General features: G+C 41.4%; 2 protein-coding genes across 3 annotated transcripts; one reads left to right on the top strand and one right to left on the bottom strand.

Annotated features, from left to right (window-relative positions):
• Positions 1 to 5,858: 5,858 nt before the first annotated feature.
• On the bottom strand, positions 5,859 to 14,047 carry anxa5b (annexin A5b). 2 transcript variants are annotated; one of them, XM_062387765.1, is made up of 13 exons: positions 13,893 to 14,047; positions 13,611 to 13,658; positions 9,968 to 10,052; positions 9,471 to 9,565; positions 8,246 to 8,359; positions 8,059 to 8,149; positions 7,843 to 7,922; positions 7,698 to 7,748; positions 7,294 to 7,387; positions 7,107 to 7,202; positions 6,939 to 6,997; positions 6,295 to 6,417; positions 5,859 to 6,194 (listed from the first exon to the last, which is right to left on the bottom strand). In XM_062387765.1, exons 2-13 carry the CDS (start codon positions 13,611 to 13,613, stop codon positions 6,132 to 6,134), a joined length of 954 nt encoding a protein of 317 aa, XP_062243749.1. In that variant the 5' UTR covers positions 13,614 to 13,658; positions 13,893 to 14,047; the 3' UTR covers positions 5,859 to 6,131. The 2 variants fall into 2 exon arrangements, with proteins under 2 accessions (XP_062243749.1, XP_062243750.1); XM_062387766.1 differs by having other exon boundaries at positions 13,611 to 13,683; positions 13,894 to 14,023.
• A 4,560-nt stretch (positions 14,048 to 18,607) lies between these two features.
• uchl1 (ubiquitin carboxyl-terminal esterase L1 (ubiquitin thiolesterase)) lies at positions 18,608 to 23,089 on the top strand. Its single transcript, XM_062387778.1, has 7 exons — positions 18,608 to 18,767; positions 20,209 to 20,350; positions 20,624 to 20,709; positions 21,156 to 21,203; positions 21,515 to 21,584; positions 21,675 to 21,733; positions 22,036 to 23,089. Exons 1-7 carry the CDS (start codon positions 18,639 to 18,641, stop codon positions 22,117 to 22,119), a joined length of 618 nt encoding a protein of 205 aa, XP_062243762.1. The 5' UTR covers positions 18,608 to 18,638; the 3' UTR covers positions 22,120 to 23,089.
• The last annotated feature ends 1,766 nt before the right edge of the window (positions 23,090 to 24,855 follow it).

Here is a 24,855-nt window from a genome sequence, read left to right as displayed (position 1 = left end):
ATTACTTTCTCAGTGACAGCAGCCAGCTGCGTTAAGAGCCACTTCTATACAGCAACCTTGGAGGGTAGTGGCTGCTACGATCCAGCTGTGTGTGCATGTGTGTCTGTGTGTGTCAGTCTGTGTGTGTAATTCCCGAACAAGTGCAACCCCAGATGTGGATTTTTATGTTTTCCTGTTTCGTCACCTCTGACCCGCTGCTCTTTGTCCCGTCACACAGACACTTAAAAAGCCAACCGGAGACTGATATCCCTCTTTTAAAGGAAGTCCCCTCTCTTTGATGGCACAAAGGGGATTTTTTCGTGGACATATTGTTTTACTGACTCCTTACCAGAGCTCAAGGACACATTCCGGCACCACCACACACTCAGGGAGGAAGCAGTTACTTACAGGTCAAAGGTCGCAGAAGGAAATGAGGATACCCTCCAAAGGTCTGCGCGGCGCGGATCGACCACCTCCTCTCCACCGTGACTCATCGCGTGTGGTGCTTCTTTAATTTAATCTCTTGCCTCCAGCAGGTTCAGATCAAAAGAAGAGCCACCGTCAGGACGACTGCCGGAGGATTAGTCTGGATGGAGAGTGGAAGGACTGCAGAGCCGTTAATCAGATTCTGGTTCGGCTCTAATCCCCCCACTGCTCTTCAGACAGTCACGTTTTCAGCTGGTATTTGTTATGTGTTCATGTGGGGATGGAATAATCTGGAAAACTTGTTCCAGACGGGAAAGATGCACATGAATTCCGCCTCAAGTCAAGTGTAAAAGAAAAATCCTGGTTCTCCGCCCCTCTTATCTGCATTCGTACCAAAATCGACCTTCTAATTCCACAAACATCCGTCTGTCTGTATGTGGAAACTGTAATCTCAATAATATCTTCTTTGTCAAATCTGTCAAACTTATATAGACCACCCACATGGACAAAGACAAATTCAATTATTTGAATATTAAATCTTCGTTGCAGACAAATTCCAAACCAAAAATCTTCCCAGACCCGCCCCTGCACCGAGTTTGGTGGCAATCGGTTGAGTTGCTTTAAAATGATGCTGGTGAGAAACAGATAAGGTTGAAAACACAACCTCCTCGGTGGAGGTAAAGAGGAAACACAACCTCCTAGCCACCGTGAGCGTTAAACATGGGAGTGGGCGTGGTCTATGGGTGGCGTACTGCCTGTAATACAACCAATCATCCACAGCAACAGATCTTCAGGTCTGATAAAACACACAAATGAACAAATGATTGTAACATGTTTGCTCTTGACAGGAGGGTGTGTGTGTGTGTGTGTGTGTGTGTGTCACTCTATCATTACTAAGTGTTTACACTGGAATTCGCTCGCGGGCAGTGCCAACGCTTTGCTCTGATATTCATCGTTTACCGCCACACACTTTCGTCTACACAAGTATGCACAGTGAGTCATGGCAGATAAAGGTCACACGTCACTGGCCTTTGCTCGCTTTACTGGTTACAATCATTATCTTCATTACTACTGTAAGTGAGGGTTTCAAACTGTTGGTGTTATAGAAGAATTCAAAGAAAAATACCTTGAGTATAGATCCATCCATCTTTTATCCATACAGCTCATCCTTTGAGCATCATGGCTGCTGCAGCTGATACCATCCGACAGTGGGCGAGTGTTGGGTGACATCGTGGACAGGTCAACATACAGAGAACAATCATTCATCTCACATCTACATCTAAAGTCTCGAATTAACCTGACCCCAGTCTGCATGTCTTTGGACTGGGGACTGGTGGAGGACTCCCCAAGGACAGACCACAGCCAAACAGGGATTTGCAGTTTCAGTCTACATCCATCTTTTTCCCAGATTTATGAGGTCACTGTGACCTTTGACCTTTGACCAATGAAATCCAAGCAGCCCACCTTGGAGTCCAAGGGACAACTGGTCAAAAGTTTAACAAATTCCCTAAAGACACACTTGAGATATCATGTTGGAGAGGCCAAAAACCTTTGACCTTTGACCACTCAAGTCTTATCCGTGAGTCTAAGTGAACATTTGGCCAAATTGCCTCAAGATGTCCTTCAAAACCAGACCTTGACCTTTTTACCCACGTCCACTAAAATTGGATCAGTTCTTCCTTGAGTCAAAATGAATATTTGTTTCCAGTTTGAGCAAATTCTCTCAAGCTGATCGCAAGCTATCGTGTTCACAAGGCTGGGAGGGACGAACAGCTTGACAACGTGTTGCCTCCGACCACTAGATGTCGCCAGCAAGGAGCCCCCCGCCCCCCCCCCCCCCCCCCCGCTACCATGAAAGAATGAGCAGTACAGATAATGAATAGATGGATGGAGAGATTCCTTGTCTCAGCCTTGTTCATTTTGGCTGGTGTGACTCGAGCTCCTGCCTCCACCTGTCCACCAGATGTCCTCGAACCTTCCTCCCAGTCTCACCCACCTGCTCACCTGTCTCTCTGTCCCTGATCAGCTCACTTTGTGTGAACCGCCCGTCTGTCTCCACTCATTTACCAGCTTGTCGAGACATTTTTCTTCTGCGTGTTTTGTCAACGCACCACCTGCATGTCTCCCTTTTCATGCTTATCAATGCAGACGGTATGTCAACACTGTCCATTCAGCATTAACTCTCTCAATTGTCCCTGTTACAGAAACAGTTGGTGGAACACCGGGTGAGATGCACACAGTACATGATGTCTGAGAACCAGTTTATGTGACCTTATCCCAGGTGAGTAATGTTGAGGTGTGTGTGACCTTTTCCTTTTCTTATCTCGGTGCGTGCCTCGTCTTGTTCCTCTCCCGCTGTGAGGAAGGTGGCGTCTTCACACCCGGAACCCGCTGTGGAAGCAGCCTGTGTCTCCTCGGCTCAAAGTATTAAAATAACTCCTTATTTTTGAAGGCCCTTTGAGGTTTGCAGATAAAAGCACGATCTCACAGAACGGCAGATCCACATCAGCCCGTGTGTGCGGAGGAGTTTCAGTGATTAAAGAAGCAGGTGCAAACAGGTTCCTGAGCCCGAATGTTTTGTCTGGTTGAAGACGTTCTTCACCTATAAGCTCTGAGAGTGAAAGACTTTAATGGTACATTAACTGGACTTACTAGATCTGGAACAGGATGAGAGAGGAGAATGTGTTTTGCTGCAGAATATAAGAACCAACATGATAATATAAGATCTCCTTATTGTTCCCTCTGCCAAAGACGTCATGTTTTTACCACAAATTGTGTGTCTGTGAGCAGGATTACACAGGAACTCCTAAACGGATTTTATTGTAACTTGGAACTGGAAGTGTAGGACGTGAGCCAAGAAAGAACTCGTTAAATTACAGATTAAAGATACAGACAAAGGAGCAGATCAGGGATTACATTTCACCCGTGTCTGTTTGTTTGTTTAATTGTTTACAGGATGGCACAAAGACTACAAAACCAATCTCCAACATCCTTTTACAAAAAACCTCAGCAGTTTTCCAGCCTGTATTTCACTGCCCATACTTCAGTGTGAGCATATTGAAACCTGTGCAGAAGGAGATTGTTCTTTCATCCTTTCTCTTCCGTTCATCATCTCGTGAAATTTCAGGTTTGTTCTGTGTGACCGACTGAAGAAGGGCCCCAGACCCCTGAGCTGGGACTCTCAGCTCTAAATGGCCCCCTGTGGCCCCCCTGTGGGCCTCCTGTGCCCCCCCTGTGGCCCTGAATGTGACCATCCTCACACATTACAATGCCACTATATATTATATCTGCACAGGAGAATAGCGTCTGTCTAATTCCACAGACACTCCCTTCTCTCTCTAAGCAGGACCCAAGATCAGCTGATAGATAAAGGGCAGAATAACAGTTTATTGTAGCGACTACACTTTCATATCTAACTCAGATGCTCTAGACAGAGAGGCACCAACTTCAACTCTCATCAACTGTAATCCTTGTTGCATATGACACCAGTGGCAAGACGCACCGACTCTATGTGACTTTAGACTAAACTGTCCAATAGGAAGCAAACCCTACATGTAACATAGAGAGTGACAGAAGATCTAGCCATTCATGGATGTGCTGTTGGGATGGGGGACAGAAGTAGAGGGAGATATACTGGGAGGCTGTGGGAGACATCTTCCTGGCAGCTACATACAGGATGTTCGTATCAGTGTTTGACAAGTTTGAGCGACTTCTGATTTGTTGCAGGTTCAGACAATCGCAGAGAAAATGACGCGGCATTAAATTTCATTTAATGATTCTAATTTATCGTTTGTGTGTAAATGGAGCTGCCGCCCGGAAAACAAACTTTTCACCGGAGTCAACTTGAACTTGAACTTGTGTGATGAACGGGAGGAGGAGCCGGAAGGGAAAAACACCTCCAAACACAACACAACGCTCCAGTGACTGCCTCAGATGTGACCTACAAAGATGACCGCCCAAACCGACCCGCCCACCGACACCCACACCCAAAATCACACGCGAGGCAGCGGGGGGGAGGAGTCAACGCCATTGTTCCTCCTGTGGCTCGAGGTGGCCTGAGCCCCACACCCTGCTGTTCAGACCTGGTTATTGGCTGCTTGTTTCTGTGGCAACAATCAGCGGCAGCCGTCACCGGGAAAAGAATAACAGAGGATAGAGGAGCAGGACCTGAGCCCCCGCCTCCCCCCCATGCTCCTTTAAACACAAACACACACAAGGAACAGAAGATTTTTCCTTTAAATCTTCTCACTGATTAAAGTCTTAATGCTCTTCTGCAGGTATAAAGTCAGGTTCCTCTAAACAACCATCTGTACAGGTGAAATACAATCAAAGGGCAGGACAGTGACTCTCATAACGTCTTTATGAGGCCTCTTCATAAGTAGATCATCTGCTGAACATGCAGCTTCGAAAACACCATGGACGTGATGCTGCCAGCAGCGATGGAGGCGTCGGTTCCATCTATGATCTTCGATCATTTAAAGGATCTCACCAAAATTAACAACAACAAAAAAAAGGCTTTTCTGCCTCCTAGTGGTGCCAAGTCATGAGGGTAATTTTCTGTAAGATTTAAATGTAGTTTTTTCAAGGCTATGAGCTCTGCAAGTGTAATTCCTTCCATTCACTCATTGTAGTGGAAAAATTCAATCTCAAGAACCAGAAACCCTAGAAAAACTGGATTAATCAAACCTGTGCAAGGACTTTTGTGATTTGGGAGAAAAGAATGATGTTTTTTGATGTTACACATGCTCATATTAAGTGTTTATGACTTTGACTTCCTCACGTTATGGCTTCATAAGTTGTATTATCCTGCATATAGTGATACAATGGTATGCCATATAAGCACAGAGCATAGATGTGACATTTTAAATAAAATCAAATGTAAATTTAACATGTGTTCCACCATGTGTGAAAAGTTACTCAAGTTTTAAAATACCAGATGTTGAATACAAGATCTGAAAGAGTGGAGTATACAGAAATAACAGCTTTAAAAAGTAGAACTTTAAATATAAGTAGAAATACCCGTAAAGTGAAAGTAGAACTGGATCCAGATTTTTGTGTGGATCTGCCCCAAATCGTACACACTCATAAATATTAATCCCCTAAATATGGTGTTTTTTGGTTCTTTAATCAAGATCCATGAATTATTTTCTTAGATAAACTATATATACTTGTTTTTGCAGCTTTTTACTGGTCAAGCTGGGTTTAACTCTCTAATATAGCATCATTTATGTGTGTAAAATCAAAATCCGCATAATTTTCTCTTAGAAGTGCAGCATAGAATCTAAAAAATTGATAGAAGTGCAGGTATCTGGAAAGTTAGTGTTGGTGTTTATGAGAGGCTCAGCTCTGTTGAAGCTGCTTATCTCTAGACAGCTTCCTCTAGTGGCCATGAGAGACCGGTGCATGTACAAAGAACAGGCTGCATGGCAGAGACAGAAATATAACAGTTTGACTACATGACATGAAAAGTTTATTGTTGCATATTGGTTGTGCCTTACAACGTGTAACAAAAGAAATGTATTTACTTTGAGGAAATTCTAAAGAATAAAACATGATAGTGAAATATTAATCGACAAGAAGCTGCATTAATGTGAAATTAACAAAATGTTAACGACCATTCAATCGGAATCATATTTGAAGGACCTGTTGAGCCGAGTCTCAAACAGAACAAAGCTGGAGAGAGGAGGCCCTTCAGGTGAAGTTCCTAGTATTGCCTGTTGCCCTGGTTATGCGTCATCTCCACCGCAGAGCAGCAGAAGAGCCTTACGGTAGTCACCGCCGGTGTCTCCCTGTTACAAACACACACAGGCAGTGAAAGTTACAAAAGGGGGGAAAGGAGTTATAAGTGGTGTAAAGTCGTGTGTGTGTGTGATTTATTGATGATTATACCTTGATCATTGAATGCAGAGAGCAGGCGAACAACCTCCTGAACTCAGACCTGATGTCCAACAAGTCCACCTCACTGCGAGACACCATCACCCTGATCAGCGTGTTGTCGTCAGTACCAGCACCCTGCAACAAACACACATCATTAGAATAAGCTCATAAACAAAAACAACATGTATAACAGCAGGATCACGTTATTAAAAAGGACCGACTACATTCAACATCTCATTACCTAAACCAAGGAGGTTATATTTTCACGCCTGATTGTTTTGTTTGTTTACTTTTAAGCAAGGTTACACACAAATTAGAGGAAGATTACCATGAAACTTGGTGGAAGAATGTGGTCGGGGTCAGGGAAGAACCAAATAAATTTTGGTGTGTAGCTGAATCAGAAGGCAGATCCAGCATTTGCTCCTATTCACTTTCTTTAACATTGTGAGATTGGGCACTTTGTTCTACCAATGCAGCACAATATTCTGCTTTATTTATAAACCAGGTGCAGAAATTGATCTGCAACTAAATGCATCGAATTGCATTATTCAATAATTCAGGGATGTGATCTAGTTAATGAGAAAAAAGTGAAAATGTATATAAATATACTTTCAGACGTTGTCATTCTTAACCTCCACAGCAGTTTGTCGTCTTACCTTCATGGCGTAGTACAGAGTCTCAGCAAAATAGACTGGAACGCTCCGGGCACACTTCACTGCAGAGGAAAAATAGAAATGAAATTTAAAACTTGGTTATTGTTATATGACACCACAGTTTCAGGAAACCAGGACAGAACCAGTCGGCAGTGAGGACTTTATTCTTACCCACGGCGAGGAGCAGGTCTCTCAGGCCTCCAGACGTTTCCCTCTGGATGGTCTCCTCCATCTCATATCCAGACAGCTTCATGTAGGCTTCAAACACTGAAACACACATGTTCAAAGTTTGTTGGATTATTATGTGAAGCTTGCAGCAAAAAAAGACTTTAAATTCTGAATATAAACACACACCCACCTTTTCTTAGATGTTCGGCGCTGCGGTTTCCGAGGATGGTGACGAACGACTGCTCATCGGTGCCAAACTTCTGCTCTCCGGCCTTGAAGAGGGCCTAGGACCACACCGAATACACATCACACTGTAAGACTCATAACTAGACCTATTTAAAATGAATTCAACATTTATTTCATTCCATAATTTACTAATTCCTTGTAAACTGAGATTTTAAGTGAGTTTTAGCTTGCTCCTTCCACTAGAGGGTGCCACAACATCATTCCTCCAAACTGCCATGCCCTCCTCCAACGCACAATAAACACTCTTTGAGCATCCTGTTCAAAGCTACACATGTGACACTCACACACTCAGACTAAAAGACAAAGACGCCATTGATGGTGAGGAGCAAGAACTACCAGCTGACTCACCTGAGCATCATTCTCAATCTCTCCCTGCTGGATCCCCTTCTGCCTGTTGGACTGAGGAGAGAGGAAAAGAAAATGTTTAGAGAAGAGGAAGAGGAAATAGAAGAGGAAGAGGAAGAGGAAGAGAGAGGAGAGAGGAGAGATTTACCTGCAGCAGAATGACCAGAAGTCTCTTGAAGTGACCTGAGGTGTCACCAGAAACGTCCTCCTCCAGGTCGTCATCATACTCTGAGGGAAATACATCACAACATATTGTCTTCATCTTGGAAAACGTAAGTTTCCTACATCTCTTTAACACGCCTGTTTTTAACGTGTGTTTGTTTGTGTGTGTGTGTGTGTGTGTGTTTGTGTACACGTGTGTTACCCGCTCTGTAAGCAGCCGAGATCTCCTTCACCTGCTGAGCCGTCCTGGAGGCGAGGATCTCCACCAGCACCTTCTCGTCCGTTCCTGCCCCCTGGAGGTCAAAGAGGGGAAGTGTCACACACCTCTCAAATCCACTCTCCAGCTACTAAAGTCTCTGTCCACACCTGGCAGCTGCTGCAGAACCTACCTTGATGGCATTGCGAATTGATGTCACATCATAGGCGAGGGGTGCGGTCATCAGAGCCACGATCAGGGACTCAAATTTGCCCCCCAGCTCCCCCTTCAGGTCACTGACCAGATCCTGTCGTGAAGAAACATGGTAAGTTTTGGTTCATGAAGAGCATCCTATACAGTCGTCCTGAGAGGAGGACAACCATCAGACCAGTGATAACTGGTGTTATTTCTGTTCTCCTCATTAGGAGACATCTGGGTCTTCACCAGCTTCCTCTATCAGCTCACAAGAATCCCTTCACACATCTGGCAGCAGAGTGGAAACAGAGGGGAGCGAATAAAACAGCCAGAACTGCTCTGTCACCTCTAATCAACATGTCATGTCGGGCTCGTTGAATCGGGCCGAGAAATAATTCACGTAACTAACAAACTTAATCTGACATAATTGTCTACAGTAAAACTGTGGATCTCTCGGGAAATAACAGTCCGTGGTGGAATACTGTTCACTAGTTGAAGATCATTTCTTCAACAACAATTTCAGCGACTCCTCAAAATAAAATAAAAAAAGCTACAATTATCTGTCTAGTTAATGATTTTCTTTTTTGTTCCCTCCACCGATGAGTTTATGTTTCTATTGTGGTTTGTTTGTCTGTTTCTCATCAGTATCCCTCAAAAGCTACTGAATCGATTTCCATGAAACTTGGTGGAAGGGTGGGTCGTGACACAAGAAGGAATTTAGTCAATTTTGGCCAAGATCCTAATAAACAGGGTGTGTCCTGGAATTTTTGCTTAGTTTTTTTCTATAATATAACGAGATAGGGCGTTAGCTTTAACGGAGTGGCCCTCTAGTGGCGTGATTTACTTTCCCTTTTTGTACTGTTTCATAATTAGAGCCCAATGTTTGCACAGATTGGAATAAATGTAAATAGGAACAAAGATGATGGGTTAAAACCTTGTGTGAAGAACCCAAAGAAGTAACCATTGCTAAGAGAGCGTTTCGGAGGCCAGTGGGATTTAGCAGTAGAGAGAAATAGATTAATAAGCATCATGTCTTTAAATGTGGTAAATGGAATGTCATCTTCTTCTTTTTATTGTTCCTATTTTTTATATATGTAATTACTGCTTTTACGTGATGCTGTCCTCTTTTTGCTTTTAACTCTCATATATCAGATTGTTTTTATGAGGCCTTCAAACTGCAGCTATGATGTTGTGGTGGTCACGTGATCACGAGGCGCTCCCACCTTTCCAAACAGAGTTTTGTAGCTGCTCTTGATCTGCTGCCTCTGGGCGTTGCTGCGAGCCACAAGCAGCTGCACGATGGCATCCTCATCAGTTCCTAAGGGCATCAAGAACCACGGTTACTAACGCTTACTCAACTGTTCTCATGAGACATACGTGTTCCATGACAATCCACACACTCTGACTGGCTCTTGATTACAAGTGTTTCAACCACGTAATCACGGCCTTCGCTGCAGGACAGCGTTCTGACTCACAGAGAAGCGTCTCCGGTTACTGCTCCCGGCTCATTTGTTTATGAGTCACCGGTGCGTGGGTGGAGCTCCACGCAGACACCAGGGATTACTACACTTATTGTTCAGAGAGGAACTCCCGGCATGAGACTCTCCCATTGGTCTGTTTGGAGGAATACTACCGACTGACGTGGCTTCAGCATATCAGATAAGATTTTGCTGACAGCAGATACACACAAACACACACACACACACATGCATCATCTTACCCAGCCCTTTCATGGCTTTGTGCAGAACCTCGGCATCAGCGCTGGCGTTGAAGCTGCCGCTGGCTTTCACGGTTCCTCTGCTGGCCTGCAACACGGGAGATGTGGACAGATTTTCCAAAGTTAGATGTCTTTTCATGAGCAGCTGCACTAAATCCTGATACTCTCCACAAAGTTAAAAACATTAAAAGTATTCCCCCAGCTGTTATAAACAGATACTAAAGCACCAGGATTCTCAAGGGAAACTTCTAGAACAACACATCATGCCAGTTGACAATTATATGAACACATGTTGTGTCATTGTAAACACAGATTACATCATCTTTAAGCAACATCCGTGGTCTGTGTCCTCATGATCGTTGCCTTGTCTGCAAACGTCAAATAATTTATACAACTTTATTTGTACAGCACTTTTCAATACAAGTTACAAAGTGTTTTACATCAAAGAGTATGAATCGATGAATCTGGACAAAGAAAAAGATCCAGATTTTTTACATAATTACAAAATAAGGCGTCTATTTCCCCCCATTTGCATTTTCAACGACTTTCCCAGAGAATATTTCATGAATCTTGATTAAAAGAAAAGAAAATCAAATATATTTACTGGACGTCTTTCTATGGGTGTGTGCACTGAAGACGGAAGGAGAGAGGAGAATGTGACATATCGATCGAATATCACTGGCGTAAAATATTAACACCTGGTGTAAATGTTATCAGGAGTCTGGATACAATCTGGATATGAGCCGCATTGTAAAGTCCGGTCTGAATGGACTCATTGATTCTTTGACTAATCATTTCCCCGGAGTATGGATCAAACATTTCCAAACAGCGAACTGACCGACACTAAAGACTGTGAGAATCTGATAAGGCTGAAAGAACATCAACTGTTAAATGGATTTTACTGAGCGGTTCAGGCTGTGATCATTGCAGCAGCTTCAGAGATGTTTAGAGAGGAACAACCACGGGAATGTCTGTGGAATTCCGACCCTGGAAAAAAACATGTGGCGGGTCCAGAAAACAAGCTGCCTGTCAACAACCGGGACTCTGTGCTTTCTCTGCAGGAAGAAGAAAAGCTGCTGTTTTTTAATAAACACACTCATCAGCACAAGGTAAACCAAAATCGAATCAATGGACAAACAAGGAGATATTTAGACAACGCTGATCCCTTGCAGTGGAATGTGTGACGCCACTGGTTCTCCTACAGATGACAGGTTGAGTCGTACTGGACGAGTTAGCACAAGACAGAGTCAGGGGCCTCTGGTCCCAGTATGTTGAACACAAGGGGAAGTCAATGTTAAGCACAGACAGTGACACTGGCCCCACAAAGGTCTTATCGCTCCACTCCTACGTTTATGGACCGATGTTACCATGGAGTCTGGGAACCAATCCATGTAGACGTGATTGTATAAAACAGAGGTCTCCTGTCATAATGTCATAAAATCTGTTTTATGGTTAAGGGTCCATGCTGTAGAGCTTGTGGATATAACCAACAGATTGAAGAACTAATCCCATAATAAACCCAGAGTCAACAAAGTGTTTGTTCTGTCTCTCAACACTTCCTGATAACACTGACGACCCGGTGTTAACTTCCTGTTTCAATTCTTTATTTGAAAAATTCAAAGCACAGGATTCGATCATTTCAGACGATGTGAAGACTTTTCTGACCACAACCTGTAAACCCCTCAGCCAGACGTAGCAGGTCATTAAAACTCAGATCACGGACTCTGACTCCTGAACAGTTTCTCTCCTGAGGCCACGATTCATAATCTCAATAAATATACAAAATGAAACCGTCCTCACTATAAATTAATTTACACTACATTTAACTACTGTGAACTGCAGTTTATATTTATTGTTGTTTTTTAAATTGGTTTGTGGTCAGTGCTTGTACATTGTGTACTTTTTCAGTTCCATGTTCATATAGCTCAAGTTCAGTTGTTTCTTCCTTGTAAAGCTACTTTTTAAAATTGCTAACAAAGGTGCTACATAGATAAAGATTTTTGTTGTGATGTTTTACTTTTATTTAACTTGTACTTGCCAATAAGGAGTAGCACTCTTAATTTATTGTATTATGTACAAGATATACAATTCTATAATCTCAAATCTACTCAGTTCTATTCAAGTCCATTTTAATTCTGGAGGCTGCTTGAACTTAATGACCTCAGTATTACTGAGTCCATGGCTGCAGGCCTGGTTCCAAGCCGTGTTTTTTGCTTACTGAAGACTTGGATCTTTCAAATATGTCACAAGTATGTTATTTGTACATTATTCTAACTTTAGTAGCTTCCTCAAACAACCTGGTTTTCGAAAACAGTAAATGGCGCATTTTACTAATGTGATGCACATTCATGTGACTATTACCAGCTCCGGGACAGAGTAGATTACGTGGGATTGACTCAAAATAAACGACAGTGTCTATTAATAATATCACAGAGAGCAAATGTGTGGTCAGCGATTTGTGTTTTGGAAAACAATGGAGCTCTGTAACACAAAGGAATACACAACATCCAGCTTGGAAACAGACAAGACTTTTGAGTTTGGTTTATAACTTCAGACATAAACTGTGACAACATCATGTCTCACTGTTATGAAGACAATGTTCCTGGTGGCGAACCGACTCCACCCTGACGAGCGGGGGGAAAGAAAGAGCTGTTTCCCCTTTAAGAGAGGAATGGGAGGGTGGATTCAAAATGCAGGCGAGACGTGGAATCGGTTTTGTGAAACAGACGGAGAGTTGGAGAGACCCACCCGAATGGAACAGAGCCCATGTGACTCATACACCAAACTTCCTAACTTCCCCCAAATGTAACCTCTCTGCACACACACACATACTTTCTTGTGCTTAGTATCTTTGTGAGTACACTCATTGACATACTGCATTCCCTAGCCCCTTCCTGACCTACTTACCTTAACCAGTAGAACTAAATGCCTGACCTTAACTTAATTCTAACCATAACCTTCAACTCTTGAAAAAGTGAGGATCAACCAACATGTCCTCTCTCATAAGATCTAAACTGAAAATGATACTCACAAAAATAAAAGTGCACACACTTATACACACACACACACAGACTTTCTATACTCGTACGGACTCTCACTATCATTATTGTCCCCAAACAACTTAACACTAGAACTCCTCCTTTACTCAAAACCTAATTATTCCTTGAAAATAGGTTTTCCTCCTCAAACGGTCTTTTCAAGTGACCTCATTACAAAAACTGAAAACAGGTCTTATAACAAACACAGCAACACAAGTCCATTCACACTTGATCTGGAAAGTTCACTCAGTTTAAACACACAGAAGGACAGTTGGCTTATTCAGCCGCATGTACATAGTGGCTATAATAATAAGTATGTGCCGCCACAGATTTAACATCGAGCAGGGACTTTTGGAATGTCTGAAGTTTATCAAGAGTGAATAAATAAACTCTGCATCTGTGTCCCTGACTTGTCCTGAAGTCAAACTAATCTGGGCATTATATAATGGGGAATAAAGTGGGCGTTGTCTTTGTGTTCAGATATAAAAAACACTCGGAGTCACACATTAGCATAAATAACGGATTTTTACGCCGACTATTGGAGGAATTGTGACTTTAGTTGTAGGTTTAAAGTTTAAAGATACTTCAGAGTAGAGGAGCACACTCACCATTTTGAAAAGTCTGGACGGTTTATTGAAGAAGATGAGGAAGAAGATCTATTGAAGAGAGAAGAGCTTTAACAGGCGATGAAATGAAAAACAGAAAGAAACTTTAGTGGAAACTAAAACTGGTTCTTCATCAGTTTTAATCAAGTTGTCTTCTTCTTCTTCTGTCTTTCAAACTTCCTCCAGGTAAGACCCCGGCTGTCCTCGCTCACCTGGCCCAATCTGCTATCCCATTTCCCCCCCGCAAGTTACAGAGGCTGTCCCCCGCTAAGGTGAGGAACTTACCGCGGAGCTGAGAGACGAGGCTCGGGCAGCGGACACAGAGAGACCCGGTGGAGATGGAGGAGAGGAGGAGAAGGAGAACGGAGAGTGAAACTCCAGCCAGAAAAACCCTCAGCTGTGTGCGTGTGTGTGTGTGAGCCACACCCCGGCAAGCGTCCAGGGAACAGCCCTGCTCCCAGTGCACTCTGGGAAATGCTGTTTTTGATTGGAAGTGTCGATGATGGAAAAAGTTTCAGAAAGTTTTTACAGCTATAAAAAGAAAAGGTACGGTTGATGATTGGGGCCACTTACAGGGGGGAAATATAGGTCGTAACACTATGAGTGTTAAGTTATATAAAATATATATATATAAAACATTTTTTTGAAATGTACAATAATTAAGTGATACGTGAATACAGTGGTTATATCATGAGAAAAAGTCCTTAATTTATAAGAATAAAGTTGAAATAGTATGAGCTTAAAGTCATATTAGGAGAAAAAAAGGTAATACAGATTTATTAACTTAGATCTAAGTCATACTATTACGAGAATACAGTGATAATATCATGAGAAATTAAATAGTCGAGAATTTATGAGAATAAAGTTGTGATTTTATGGGAGTTAAGTCATATTATGTTATAAAATATAAGAATAAAGTTATACGAGGATACAGTGGTAGTATCATTAGAAAAAGGTCCTAAATTTAAAAGAATAACGTTGAAATGTTTCAAGAAAAAAGCCGTAAATTACCAAAATAAAGTAATAATATTACAAAAAAGTCATAACATTTAGAGACTGATGTTGTTGCTGTTGTTGTTGTTGTTGTGTTGTTGAAAACAGAAGCTCCAGTCAGACTCAAAGTTGATGATAAAGACTGAATCCAAGCAGACAGCTGAAAGATGATAAAGTAAAAAGTTTCCACAGAGCTGAGTGGAGCTGCAAAGTGGGGAGATAATTATCTGTGGGTTTGTCAATATACAAGCAACCTCTTACACATTACACATAGTTATTAGATCCATTGTTAATATGGAATTATTGATTAGTGCAGCTTTATATGTCAGTTCATCAGACCACTGGACGACAGGAAAGTCTGTTATGCTTTGCTAATGCCCACAAGTTAAAGACAACAAGGAAAATACTCCAGATGTGCAAAGCTGAAGTAGTTATGATAAAGTTGAGGTCAAGGGATGGATGGACTGTTGCACCAAACAGTATTTATATCAAAACCACTGGGTTGATTCTGTGCCTTTCACCAAAGGATGACCAGTGTTTACATGTTAAGGTTAAACTGAGCTTTACCATGAGGCTATAATCTGTGACTGACAAGTATGTACCAATAAATCATAGACATAATTATTCAATATTAAATAAACAAGCAAATTAATAAATATGAATGTGTTAGTCAGAAACTGGCCAAATAGTTGACATCAGGCTTTGACATCAGGTAGAGAATGAAACCGAACCTGTTGTGACAATTGCAAAGAATAGATCTGTTCGATAGAGAATGTCACAATAGAAATACGTGGAATTGATTTTCATTGTTTCTGCCATGAGTGTGAGCCCTTGTCTTTCCTTTTGCTTTGGCAAGTATGGAATCTTCATGCCAGGTCAATGAATCACCAACCGAGAGCTGCAGATCAATTCTAACAGAGACACTTAACACACACACACACATATACACACACACACACAGTGTGGGTTTCAATATTTAAAATAATGTACACATATAGATAATTTTGGGATCTTTGGGATGGATGGATAATCTTTTATTTTGAAAGACCACTGAAGATGATCTCTCGACTGCTGTCAATACATACAGTTTGGAATTGCTCTGCTTTAAATAATATCTTAATAATAATAATTTAGAATATATTTATGTTTGATTTGGTTTTTCCAGTGAAACAAAAGCATGGACCAGTTTTAAGCGATATTTGGAAATCTCAAATGAAGCATGATCTGTTATCATTTCCAGATGTTCAAGATATTTCAAACATTATGCAACAATACAGAAGTATTTAAGAAATACTCAAAGGCACAGAGATTAGTAAACACCCACAAACTGTGTGTTTTGAGGAAGCAGGTATAAGCTAAAGAGCATCATCGCTTTCTGAATGTGTAGCATTGAGAAACTTGAAGTTAAAACCTGAAGCCGCAGAGCCAGCAGCACACAGTGTGAGACAAATACACAAAAATACATAACTACGCTCTGTTGTTTGAAAATATTGTTTTCCCTTTTTTTCTAAGGATCATTCTTATAATGTTTATGGACACCAATAATGTTGCTTTTACCAGAGTTCTCATGACGTTTGTCTACTTCCCTCAGATGAACAAATCAACAAATAGACACACAGAATAAATTACATCCTCCTACATGTATCACTCTGACCTATGAGCCCAACAGTCCACAGAAAGTCTCACTCAGCCCAGTGACACATTCAATATGCCACATGTCATTATGGAATATAGTCCCTGAGCTATTTGTTACTGCTCTGACAAAGAATGATGTGAGAATTAATCTTGTAAACCTGAGTTTATCCATCAATTTGTTGTACTAACAACAGAAAAGGTGTTGCAATGAAACTCTTGTGAGGAACCAAAGACCACATCCTCTTTCTGAGCATGCATCAATACTTGAGTACAGAAAACAAAACAAAAACAAGTGTTGTATAATGTATAAATGCTACTTCAGTCGCTATCATCACTGTTCATGTTACAACCATCAGAATGAAACCTATGGTGGAGGCTATAGTGCCACCAAGAGGAAGAGAGAGGGAAAGTCCACAAAACCACAAGCTAAAGATGTGAAGACTCCCAAGCACACACTGCTGTTATACTCAGAACGAATGTCCATATATGAACAATTGAAAGGTGTTTAACATGAAGTTACTTTTTTTACCTTGAGAGTAAAAGCTCAGTTCACACAAGCTACTGAGAAAGCAATGAGTCATACCACTTCACTGTGTGGTTCAGCTCTATATAAAAACAATTGATTATGATCATGAGGCAAACAAATGACAACGCTTTTTAATTTGAGAGGTTTGGTAGAAGACTGGTGGCACTGTGGTCCAGTGGTTAAAACTGTCACTTCACACCAACATTTTATTATGTTTTGAAACCTCGTTTTTTCTGTGTGGAGTTTGCATGTTGTCCTCGTTTGACTGAGTTTTCTCTGAGTGCTGAAGGTCAGCCCTGCGATACGCTGGACACCTGTGCAGGGTGTACCCCTCACCCAGTATTGGCTGTCATTGGCTCCAGACCCCTGATACACACGCTCGACCAATCATGAGTCAGTCTCAGCCATCCGTCATGAAGTTTCAACCAGTTTTTATAGCATCAAACAACTAATTAGAACCAAATTTACCTGAAAAAGTTGCACTGGGACAGATACCAGTGTGATAAGATAACTATCCATCTACAAGAGAAATGTATTTGCTCTGTAATTTGACTTTTTAGATGAATCAGGCTTAACACGTAGGAGGGTTTATGACCCGCACCGCCACCAGGGGGCTATGGAGAGGCTTTGGCTTCACTTTCACTGGAGCTGTGATGTCGTCCATCTTTACTTACTTTTATTTTGTCCGTCTTTATATAAACAAGGTTGAGGACACACCTCACTTTCTGGAAAGAACGAAACTGGAGTGATCTCACATTTAGTGGTGTGGACTAACTTTAATGTACTTTCATACAATAGAGACGTTAAAAAAAACATCTTTATGACTTATGGATATGTGTCTGTTTCAGTACTATTATTATTATAATAAGTATTATTATTCTTTATATTTTATTCTTATATAGTTATTCTGTTCTGCTTTGTCTCGTTTTTTTCTTCCCTTTTTGTGTATATCGATGGATGCATATGTATGTGTGTGTATATATGTGCTTATATGTATGAAAGAGAGAGAGAGAGAGAGAGAGAGAGAGAGAGAGAGAGAGAGAGAGAGAGAGAGAGTATATTGAATGTATATTAAGTGTTGAAAAAGAATAAGCACAGTATTCAAAAACATAAAAAAATGCCATTTATTCAGTCCCACTATACAGCAAAATGTGTAGTATGAAAAACCTCGATGTGTTTTTAATATTCCCGGACACCTGCTCCATCTAAATCAGTGTACCATGGGTAATTCGAGCGCCGCCCACCCCCGCGTCTGCCAGTGAGATGGTACGAGCCGGGGCCACATAAAGTGAACACGGTGTAACTTCATCTATCAGAACCGAGCACCGGCAGAAGAGTCCACCTCAATCCCGCTGAGTCATCCCCCAAACACGGCTAGAAACATGGAGTGGAACGCGATGGAGATCAACCCGGAGGTGCGTGTGACAACTCGTCTTTTTATCTGTTTAAACTTTTCCCTCCGTCGGTCGCTCACCTGCTGTTCTGTGTCTGTTTCAGATGCTGAACAAGGTGGGTAACAAAACAATGGCGACGGCAGTTCAGGGTAAGTTTCACAGTTAGCTAGCTAGTTGGAGGGAGACGCCACCTGCTCGCTACGCAGCAGCTAAAATATCAATGTGGGTTTTCGTGAAGATGTCCGTGTGTTTTAAAATGGTGGGGAAATACAATTAAACCAACAGGAGAAGCGGTTTATTTCTTTTTAAATCAATGCGCGCGAGCATCCTTCCCGCGTCTGGGCTGAAGGGTGTGGTCCGCCCCGCTGGACCAGCAGCGCGACGCAGCATCTTTTTTTTCCCCCAACACGCCCAGACACATGGCACCCCCCCCTCAAAATGTCTGACACCCGCTGAAAGTGCGTGTGTCTCCCCGGGTTTCAGATGATGGTGAAGCTCGGTGCAGGTGAGAGCTGGCGCTTCGAGGACGTGCTGGGGCTGGAGGGGGAGCAACTGTCCGCCGTGCGCGAGCCATGTTGTGCCCTGATGCTGCTCTTCCCTCTGACACAACAGGTAGGAACCATGATGATGAAGAGGAGGAGGAGAAAGAGGAGGGTGGGGTGAGCCAGTGGTAGAGGCTGTCCTGGGTGGGGTGAGGCTGGGATGCAGGGAGGGCACGGAAGCTGGGATGAGGAGGAAGTGATTCAGCAGATGTTCGACTCCTTTTTAAATCGATGTGAAATATAATAATATATAATCAAGTCAAACTTATTCATTAAACAAAGATGTTCTGCAAAATTAAAAATGTATTTCATTAGATTTTTGAACTTGAGGGATAATTTTAAATAGTTAGTTTTACACAAATGTCAACCTGCAACAAAATAAAGTCACAAGATGTAATCATCATTATCCTTCTATTATTCTATTATTAACACTCCTGATTTGAGGGTCACACGGAGGCTGGAGCTAATCCCATCACTGGGCAAATAACCATTCACTCTAAACTTAGTTTCCAACTAACCTAACCCCAGTCTTTGGACTGTGGGAGTGCCGAGAGCAAACCAATGCTAAAACAGGGAGAACATAGCAAACTCCACACAGAAAGATTCAAACTGGGAACCTTCATGCATTGAAGTTCATGTTTTAATGTATGAAAGTAAACACTGATCCCTGTCCTGAGTGAAAACAATATCTATACTCTTACTGTGGCAATACAGGGAAGTATATTATTATGGAGACTAGAACATTTCAAAGGGACTTTCTTGGAGCCCCAAGGCAAAGAAATCCCATGATTCCAAACCGCATCATTCCAATCCTCAAATGATTCTTTGAATATTATGCTTATAAACAAAGTGCAGACTTTGCATAAACATAATAAAAGTAAAGTAGTACATTTTAAGTGCAAACTCTCAACACCACCATTCTAGGCACGTTTTATACACACTTTTATACATTCTAGTCCTCAACCATCCATCTTCCCGAACTCATCACAGGCCCAACTCACCCATTCTCACTCACAGTCACACTTACAGACAATATGGTCTCTAACTAACCTAATATCATTCACAGGGACAACATGCAAACTCCCCATAGGAGGCTGTGTGGCATCAGTGCAAACCACTGCACCACCGTGCCATCCTTTTAAATATTGATTCAAGTATCTTACTGTGTCATATGAAACAAGACACTTGATGATGTCACCTTGGTCTGATGGGAAATTGCGATGGGCATTTAAACTGGTTTCTCAACTTCTATCGACCAAACAAAGGTTTGATTAATCCATAACATAATCAGACATATTTACTACAGAGTAGAGACAAGCAGATCATCTTACTAGATATGTTTTCTTTTTGGCTTCATAAATAAATCATTTGAGTAATCGTCAACATGTTATTGGTTTTCCTGGATGTGCTTTCCGGTCCTGTTCTTCATTCACGTGCACATTTTAAGTGGAAGATGATAATGAACATGCTCTGTGTGTGTGTGCGTGTCTTTTTATCTGTGTGCATGACAGCACGAGTCTTTCAGAGAGCAGCAGGCAGACAAGGTGGTTGGAGAATCTGAGGTTTATTTCCTGAAGCAGACAATAGTTAACTCCTGTGGCACCGTCGCCCTGCTGCACGCTGTGGCCAACAACAAGAGCAAACTGACTTTTGGTGAGTGGATGGGAAACGCATACTGGTCCAATATTGTGAGAACATCCAAACAATTTCTAATCACATAACAAGATCAATGATGTTATTCATACCTACACCTTTCTATTCCAATGCTTAAAATCTAACAAATGTTATTCTGTTTTTCACATGCTACCATCATGCTGCATAGATTTTTAGAAACAAATATCAGAATTTCCTTCACCCCTTCTTTAGGAAATGTGATGCACATATACAAGCATTTACTGAATTGTGTGCACTTTAATTTGTTTTCAGATGCCGACTCTGACCTTAAGAAATTTCTGGACGAGACTGAAAAGATGTCTGCTGATGATCGTGCCAAACATCTTGAGAAGAACAAGGTAACGCTGCGTTATGGACTGTTAAATGTAAAAGACAAGAGCAAACAGCAAATTTGATCAGCAGAGGATAAAGTTTGATATTAAAAAGCTTCATCAAAACTTTGTGTTTGTGTATATGGTTTCCGTTTTATATAATAACATAAAATAATGGACAAAATAAAGAAATGTCGAAGGGGGTATAACTCAAGTAAAACATATCTTGTAAAGTTTCATAAATTGCATGTGATGGTATCGACACTTGGTGGCGCTAGTCACTGCTTTAATCTTTGTCCCTTGCAAAGGCAGTTTGATTAATAGTTTTTCCATTTTAAAAAGTGTTTTAAAACTTTTGTTTTCCTCACTGAATTCCTGATGTGTTGGGTTTCTATTAAAAACGTCTTTGGATGTATATTTGAATTGGTCTGTTCCAGCAGTATTAACTGAGAGGTTCTGAATTGTTTTTCCAGGCGATCTGTGAGGCTCACAATGAGGCTGCACAGCAGGGCCAGTGCAGGGTAAGATACTTCCCTATATCCATCTGTGGTGATTTTCCATACACATTACTTATATCTACTCTGAATTGTGTGTTATATGTATTAGATAAAAGCTGATTTTCAAATTCACCTCTGTGTCTGTCCATATGCATGTTCCCTCTTTTTTAATATTCCATGCATGGACATAGTTCATGATAGACTTGTATTTAAAGCAGAGGTGGTCTCGACGCTAACAACTTGCTTTCCAGTGTTATTCTTCTCTGAATCTTTTTTTGTATCGCACTGTTTACACACTGTTAGTATAATATTCCCACATATTTTAACTTTCACAGCCTGAAGCCGACAAAGTCAACTTCCACTTCATCACCTTTGTCAATATAAACGGACAACTCTATGAATTTGGTAAGCAAATGTAAACATCATGCAGATACCTGTATGTGTTTTTTACTTGCAGTCATTGTATTCTAAAATATCTAATTTAATTTTTTTAAGATGGGAGAATGAGCGGAGCAGTGAAGCACGGAGCCACCAAGGATGAAACCTTCATCGCGGTATGTAAACATGGACGGACGTTTAAATGTGTCTGTGACCCGGGTCTTTTAGGTTGTAACACCAAGCTGCCACAAGAGGGCGCCATGTGCATGAGTAATAAAAATAGAGCATGAAATGTTATGTTGGTTCATTGGACTCATTTTATAAAATCAATTCATTCATATTTGACCAAATGTTGTTGCCATAATGTGGTGATATTTTGGTGACTTCTTTTGCAGCTTTTATAAATGCACAATTTACATCAGATATATACGTCTAATTTCCTTGTGTTTTTTTGTTTCTTCTCCTGAATGGGTTCCAGGATGCAGCCAAAGTGTGCAGTGGATTCGTGGAGAGAGAGAAGGGTGAAGTCCGATTCTCTGCCGTGGCTCTTTGTCAGAGTTAGATATTTGATAGGAAACGGAGCCGAATCGTGTTCACATGTTGTGTTCACATGGCAAACACAATCAGCAGGCACACACAGTGACCTGCACTCACATACATCTGCAGGCACTATATACTATAAAGCACATATTGTTTCCACATACTGCACTCATCTCATGAACAAAGCATTCCTTAGCATTCGCACATGCACACACACACACAATAGAATCCTTTTGTTCTGCCGACATCCACTGATACAAGCTGCTCCAAATGTTCCTATTTGTGATATTATTTAACTGTGAAAATTGTTCAACTTGAAGTTGCTGCTTTTGTGTTTGTTATGTTGGGCTCCGCAAGTTTTCTGTGCAATCCTTGGTGCATCTGTATCACACTTGAAAGACTGATACCTTTTGTGCAAATAAAAGTAAGAAGTTAAAGGCAGAATCCATGTGTAGGGACAGTTTTTGCCCTGTTAGTCTGAATGCCTTCAGTTGCTGTGTGGTTGAATCTGTGAGGATCTGACATTCCTCAGAAGAGCCCAATTGGATCCGTGGGAATAATTTAACCATTGTTCAAGAGCACAGACGAGACCTTTTACGTCACGTTCTCCAGTCACTCTGACATTTCTCTAAAAAACCTGTTCTCTCTTCTAGTAGTTTTGAGTTCCAAGCTACAGGGGGTGGATCTCAGAATGTTTAGGTCACTGGATTGTAATGATAGTATTGAGGTCACTGCCAAGTCAATTTCACGATCTGAAAATGTTATTTTAGGTTAACAGTCCACAAATGCTGTAAAGTCAAATGCACCAACACTGCAAGTTTTCACACAAAACTTCCCATGAAGTGACTACAATTAGTTATGTGTGTGTGACAGTTGATTAGCTCTGTATGTCCTGTGTGTTCAAATTGTTTTAAGTTTTGCACTTTCCAAATGCTGTGTTGCTGTAGTTCTGGTGGTGATGCAGTTGTGGGAATTCAATAAAGCAACAAAAAAGTGTCATTTGTTGTTTCTGCATTGAATTTTGCTATCAAAACAAATTAATAACCAACTATTTTGGTTCAACATTCACAAAGCGTTTGGTCTGATACGATCAGGATATTGACCAACTTCTAAAAGTTTACTTTATTTTTCACATGTTGCAATCAGCGTCGTATAATGATCAGTTCAATATATTTAGATTTTGGACAGTTCACTATGAGCTCTAAGACATATTTAAACATTTTACTTTCTATTAATCAGATCAATTGATGATGAAAATAATCTTCAACTGCACCCCTCAACGTTTTCTTCTGACTCTTGTTTTAACACCTATGTTCTTCTCTTGACTGGGACCAGTGTGTGCACTGACTCCCAGTCCTACTCTCTGTCACATGAGGGGATGAAGTGGTTACTATCCTGAGTCCCGACTGCTCTTGGACACGTTTCAGCTTCTGAGCGGCTGAAACAGGAGGAGGACGGAGGAGTTGTTGATGTGGGGATTCAGCTCGTCTCTGTGGATACCGACACAAGAACTTTCTTTTTGTGTTAAAAAGAGCAGATACAGCGTGATGTGAGGTGGATTAAGTGACTGTGAAAGACCAGGGGAGTGTGACACAGAGCTTTGTGAAGCTAATCACGGCCAACACGTCCCCGATACAGGATCCCACTGACGTCTTTACTCAAACAGAACCAGAGGACTGCGGACAGAACTGATGCTTGCCCCTTTGTTGTGTCTCTGACTTGGCGTGAACTCTTTCCCTTTATTCAGGCGATTCAATAAAGTAACAGGCACAGAAAATAATGGTTTGACCTGCCATTTGAAAAGGTCACATTTGCATCCAATAGGAAAGAGCAGACGCCGTCAACACTCAACCCCATTGTGTCTGCCACTGTTATCAACCACACTGATTATTATAGACGACTGCTAAGCCATTGATTTTGAACGACAAACAAACAATGTGAAATTCAAAATGGGGAATACAGGCCGGGAACATTGAGGTCAGTTTTCAAAGTTTTATGAATCTGGAGGGTTTAACATTCTGGTTCAGACTCTCATACGTCTGTGAGGCCGACAAATATTTGAATCAATAAGAGTATTAATTATCCATCAGAATTTATTTGCCTGAACTATTTCTTGCTCGAGGGCACGAGGCAAAGTTGAGCAGTGGTAATTAATGTAAAGCCACAGTTAATTCATTCTTTGTGCACTAGACAGTACACAGATAATACCTTTAAGCTTTGATCAGGTACAAAGTATTAACTGTACCTGATAACTTCATTACAAAACTTGGTGTAATGAATTCAATCAACATCTTCTGGGTAATGAAGTACAACAGAGTATTAGGGCCACAGTAAAGCAAACTAAATGTTCTATTCTCATAAATTGTAATATTAAGAGAATAAAGTTGTAATTGACTCGATGTCTCTATTGGATCTTTTCTATTACCAGCCTCAGATTTCTCACATGCTGCATCCAGAGCTGATGGAGCTGGCTCTGCATCGTTATCCTGACACCGAAGCAACAATCCCACATCCGTCTCTCCCTCTGATTCCTCCTCTGGTCCTTGTGTTGCCTTCCAGTGTTGTGCTTATTATTTCAACACCATGAGAAGTCGAATCCTAATTTATATCAAGATTAATAACCCATTTGACTGGGCACTAACCCCGACAGATTAGTGCACAATCAAACATGGCTGAGTTAACCTTTGTGTGTGTGTGTGTGTGTGTGTGTGTGTGGCGACGAAGGCAATAAATGTGTTGTTGAGCAGTTCCCGAATTT

The sequence above is a fragment of the Platichthys flesus genome, chromosome 5 (genome assembly GCF_949316205.1).
Source record: "Platichthys flesus chromosome 5, fPlaFle2.1, whole genome shotgun sequence".
Taxonomy (NCBI): domain Eukaryota; kingdom Metazoa; phylum Chordata; class Actinopteri; order Pleuronectiformes; family Pleuronectidae; genus Platichthys; species Platichthys flesus.
The sequence above is the reverse complement of the archived record's forward strand: the minus strand, read 5'-3'. Positions and strand labels throughout refer to the sequence as shown.

What these genes read in the sequence shown, in the direction of transcription:
- anxa5b (XM_062387765.1), bottom strand. An exon ending in CAAAGCCATGAAAGGGCTGG is followed by an intron (nt 9,566 to 9,967) that starts GTAAGATGATGC and finishes TGATGCCCTTAG; the next exon opens with GAACTGATGAGGATGCCATC. An exon ending in AGATTGAGAATGATGCTCAG is followed by an intron (nt 7,388 to 7,697) that starts GTGAGTCAGCTG and finishes GTGTGGTCCTAG; the next exon opens with GCCCTCTTCAAGGCCGGAGA.
- uchl1 (XM_062387778.1), top strand. Translation starts at nt 18,639, where the DNA reads ATGATGGTGAAGCTCGGTGCAGGTGAGAGCTGGCGCTTCGAGGACGTG. An exon ending in AACATCTTGAGAAGAACAAG is followed by an intron (nt 20,710 to 21,155) that starts GTAACGCTGCGT and finishes TTGTTTTTCCAG; the next exon opens with GCGATCTGTGAGGCTCACAA. An exon ending in CGGACAACTCTATGAATTTG is followed by an intron (nt 21,585 to 21,674) that starts GTAAGCAAATGT and finishes AATTTTTTTAAG; the next exon opens with ATGGGAGAATGAGCGGAGCA.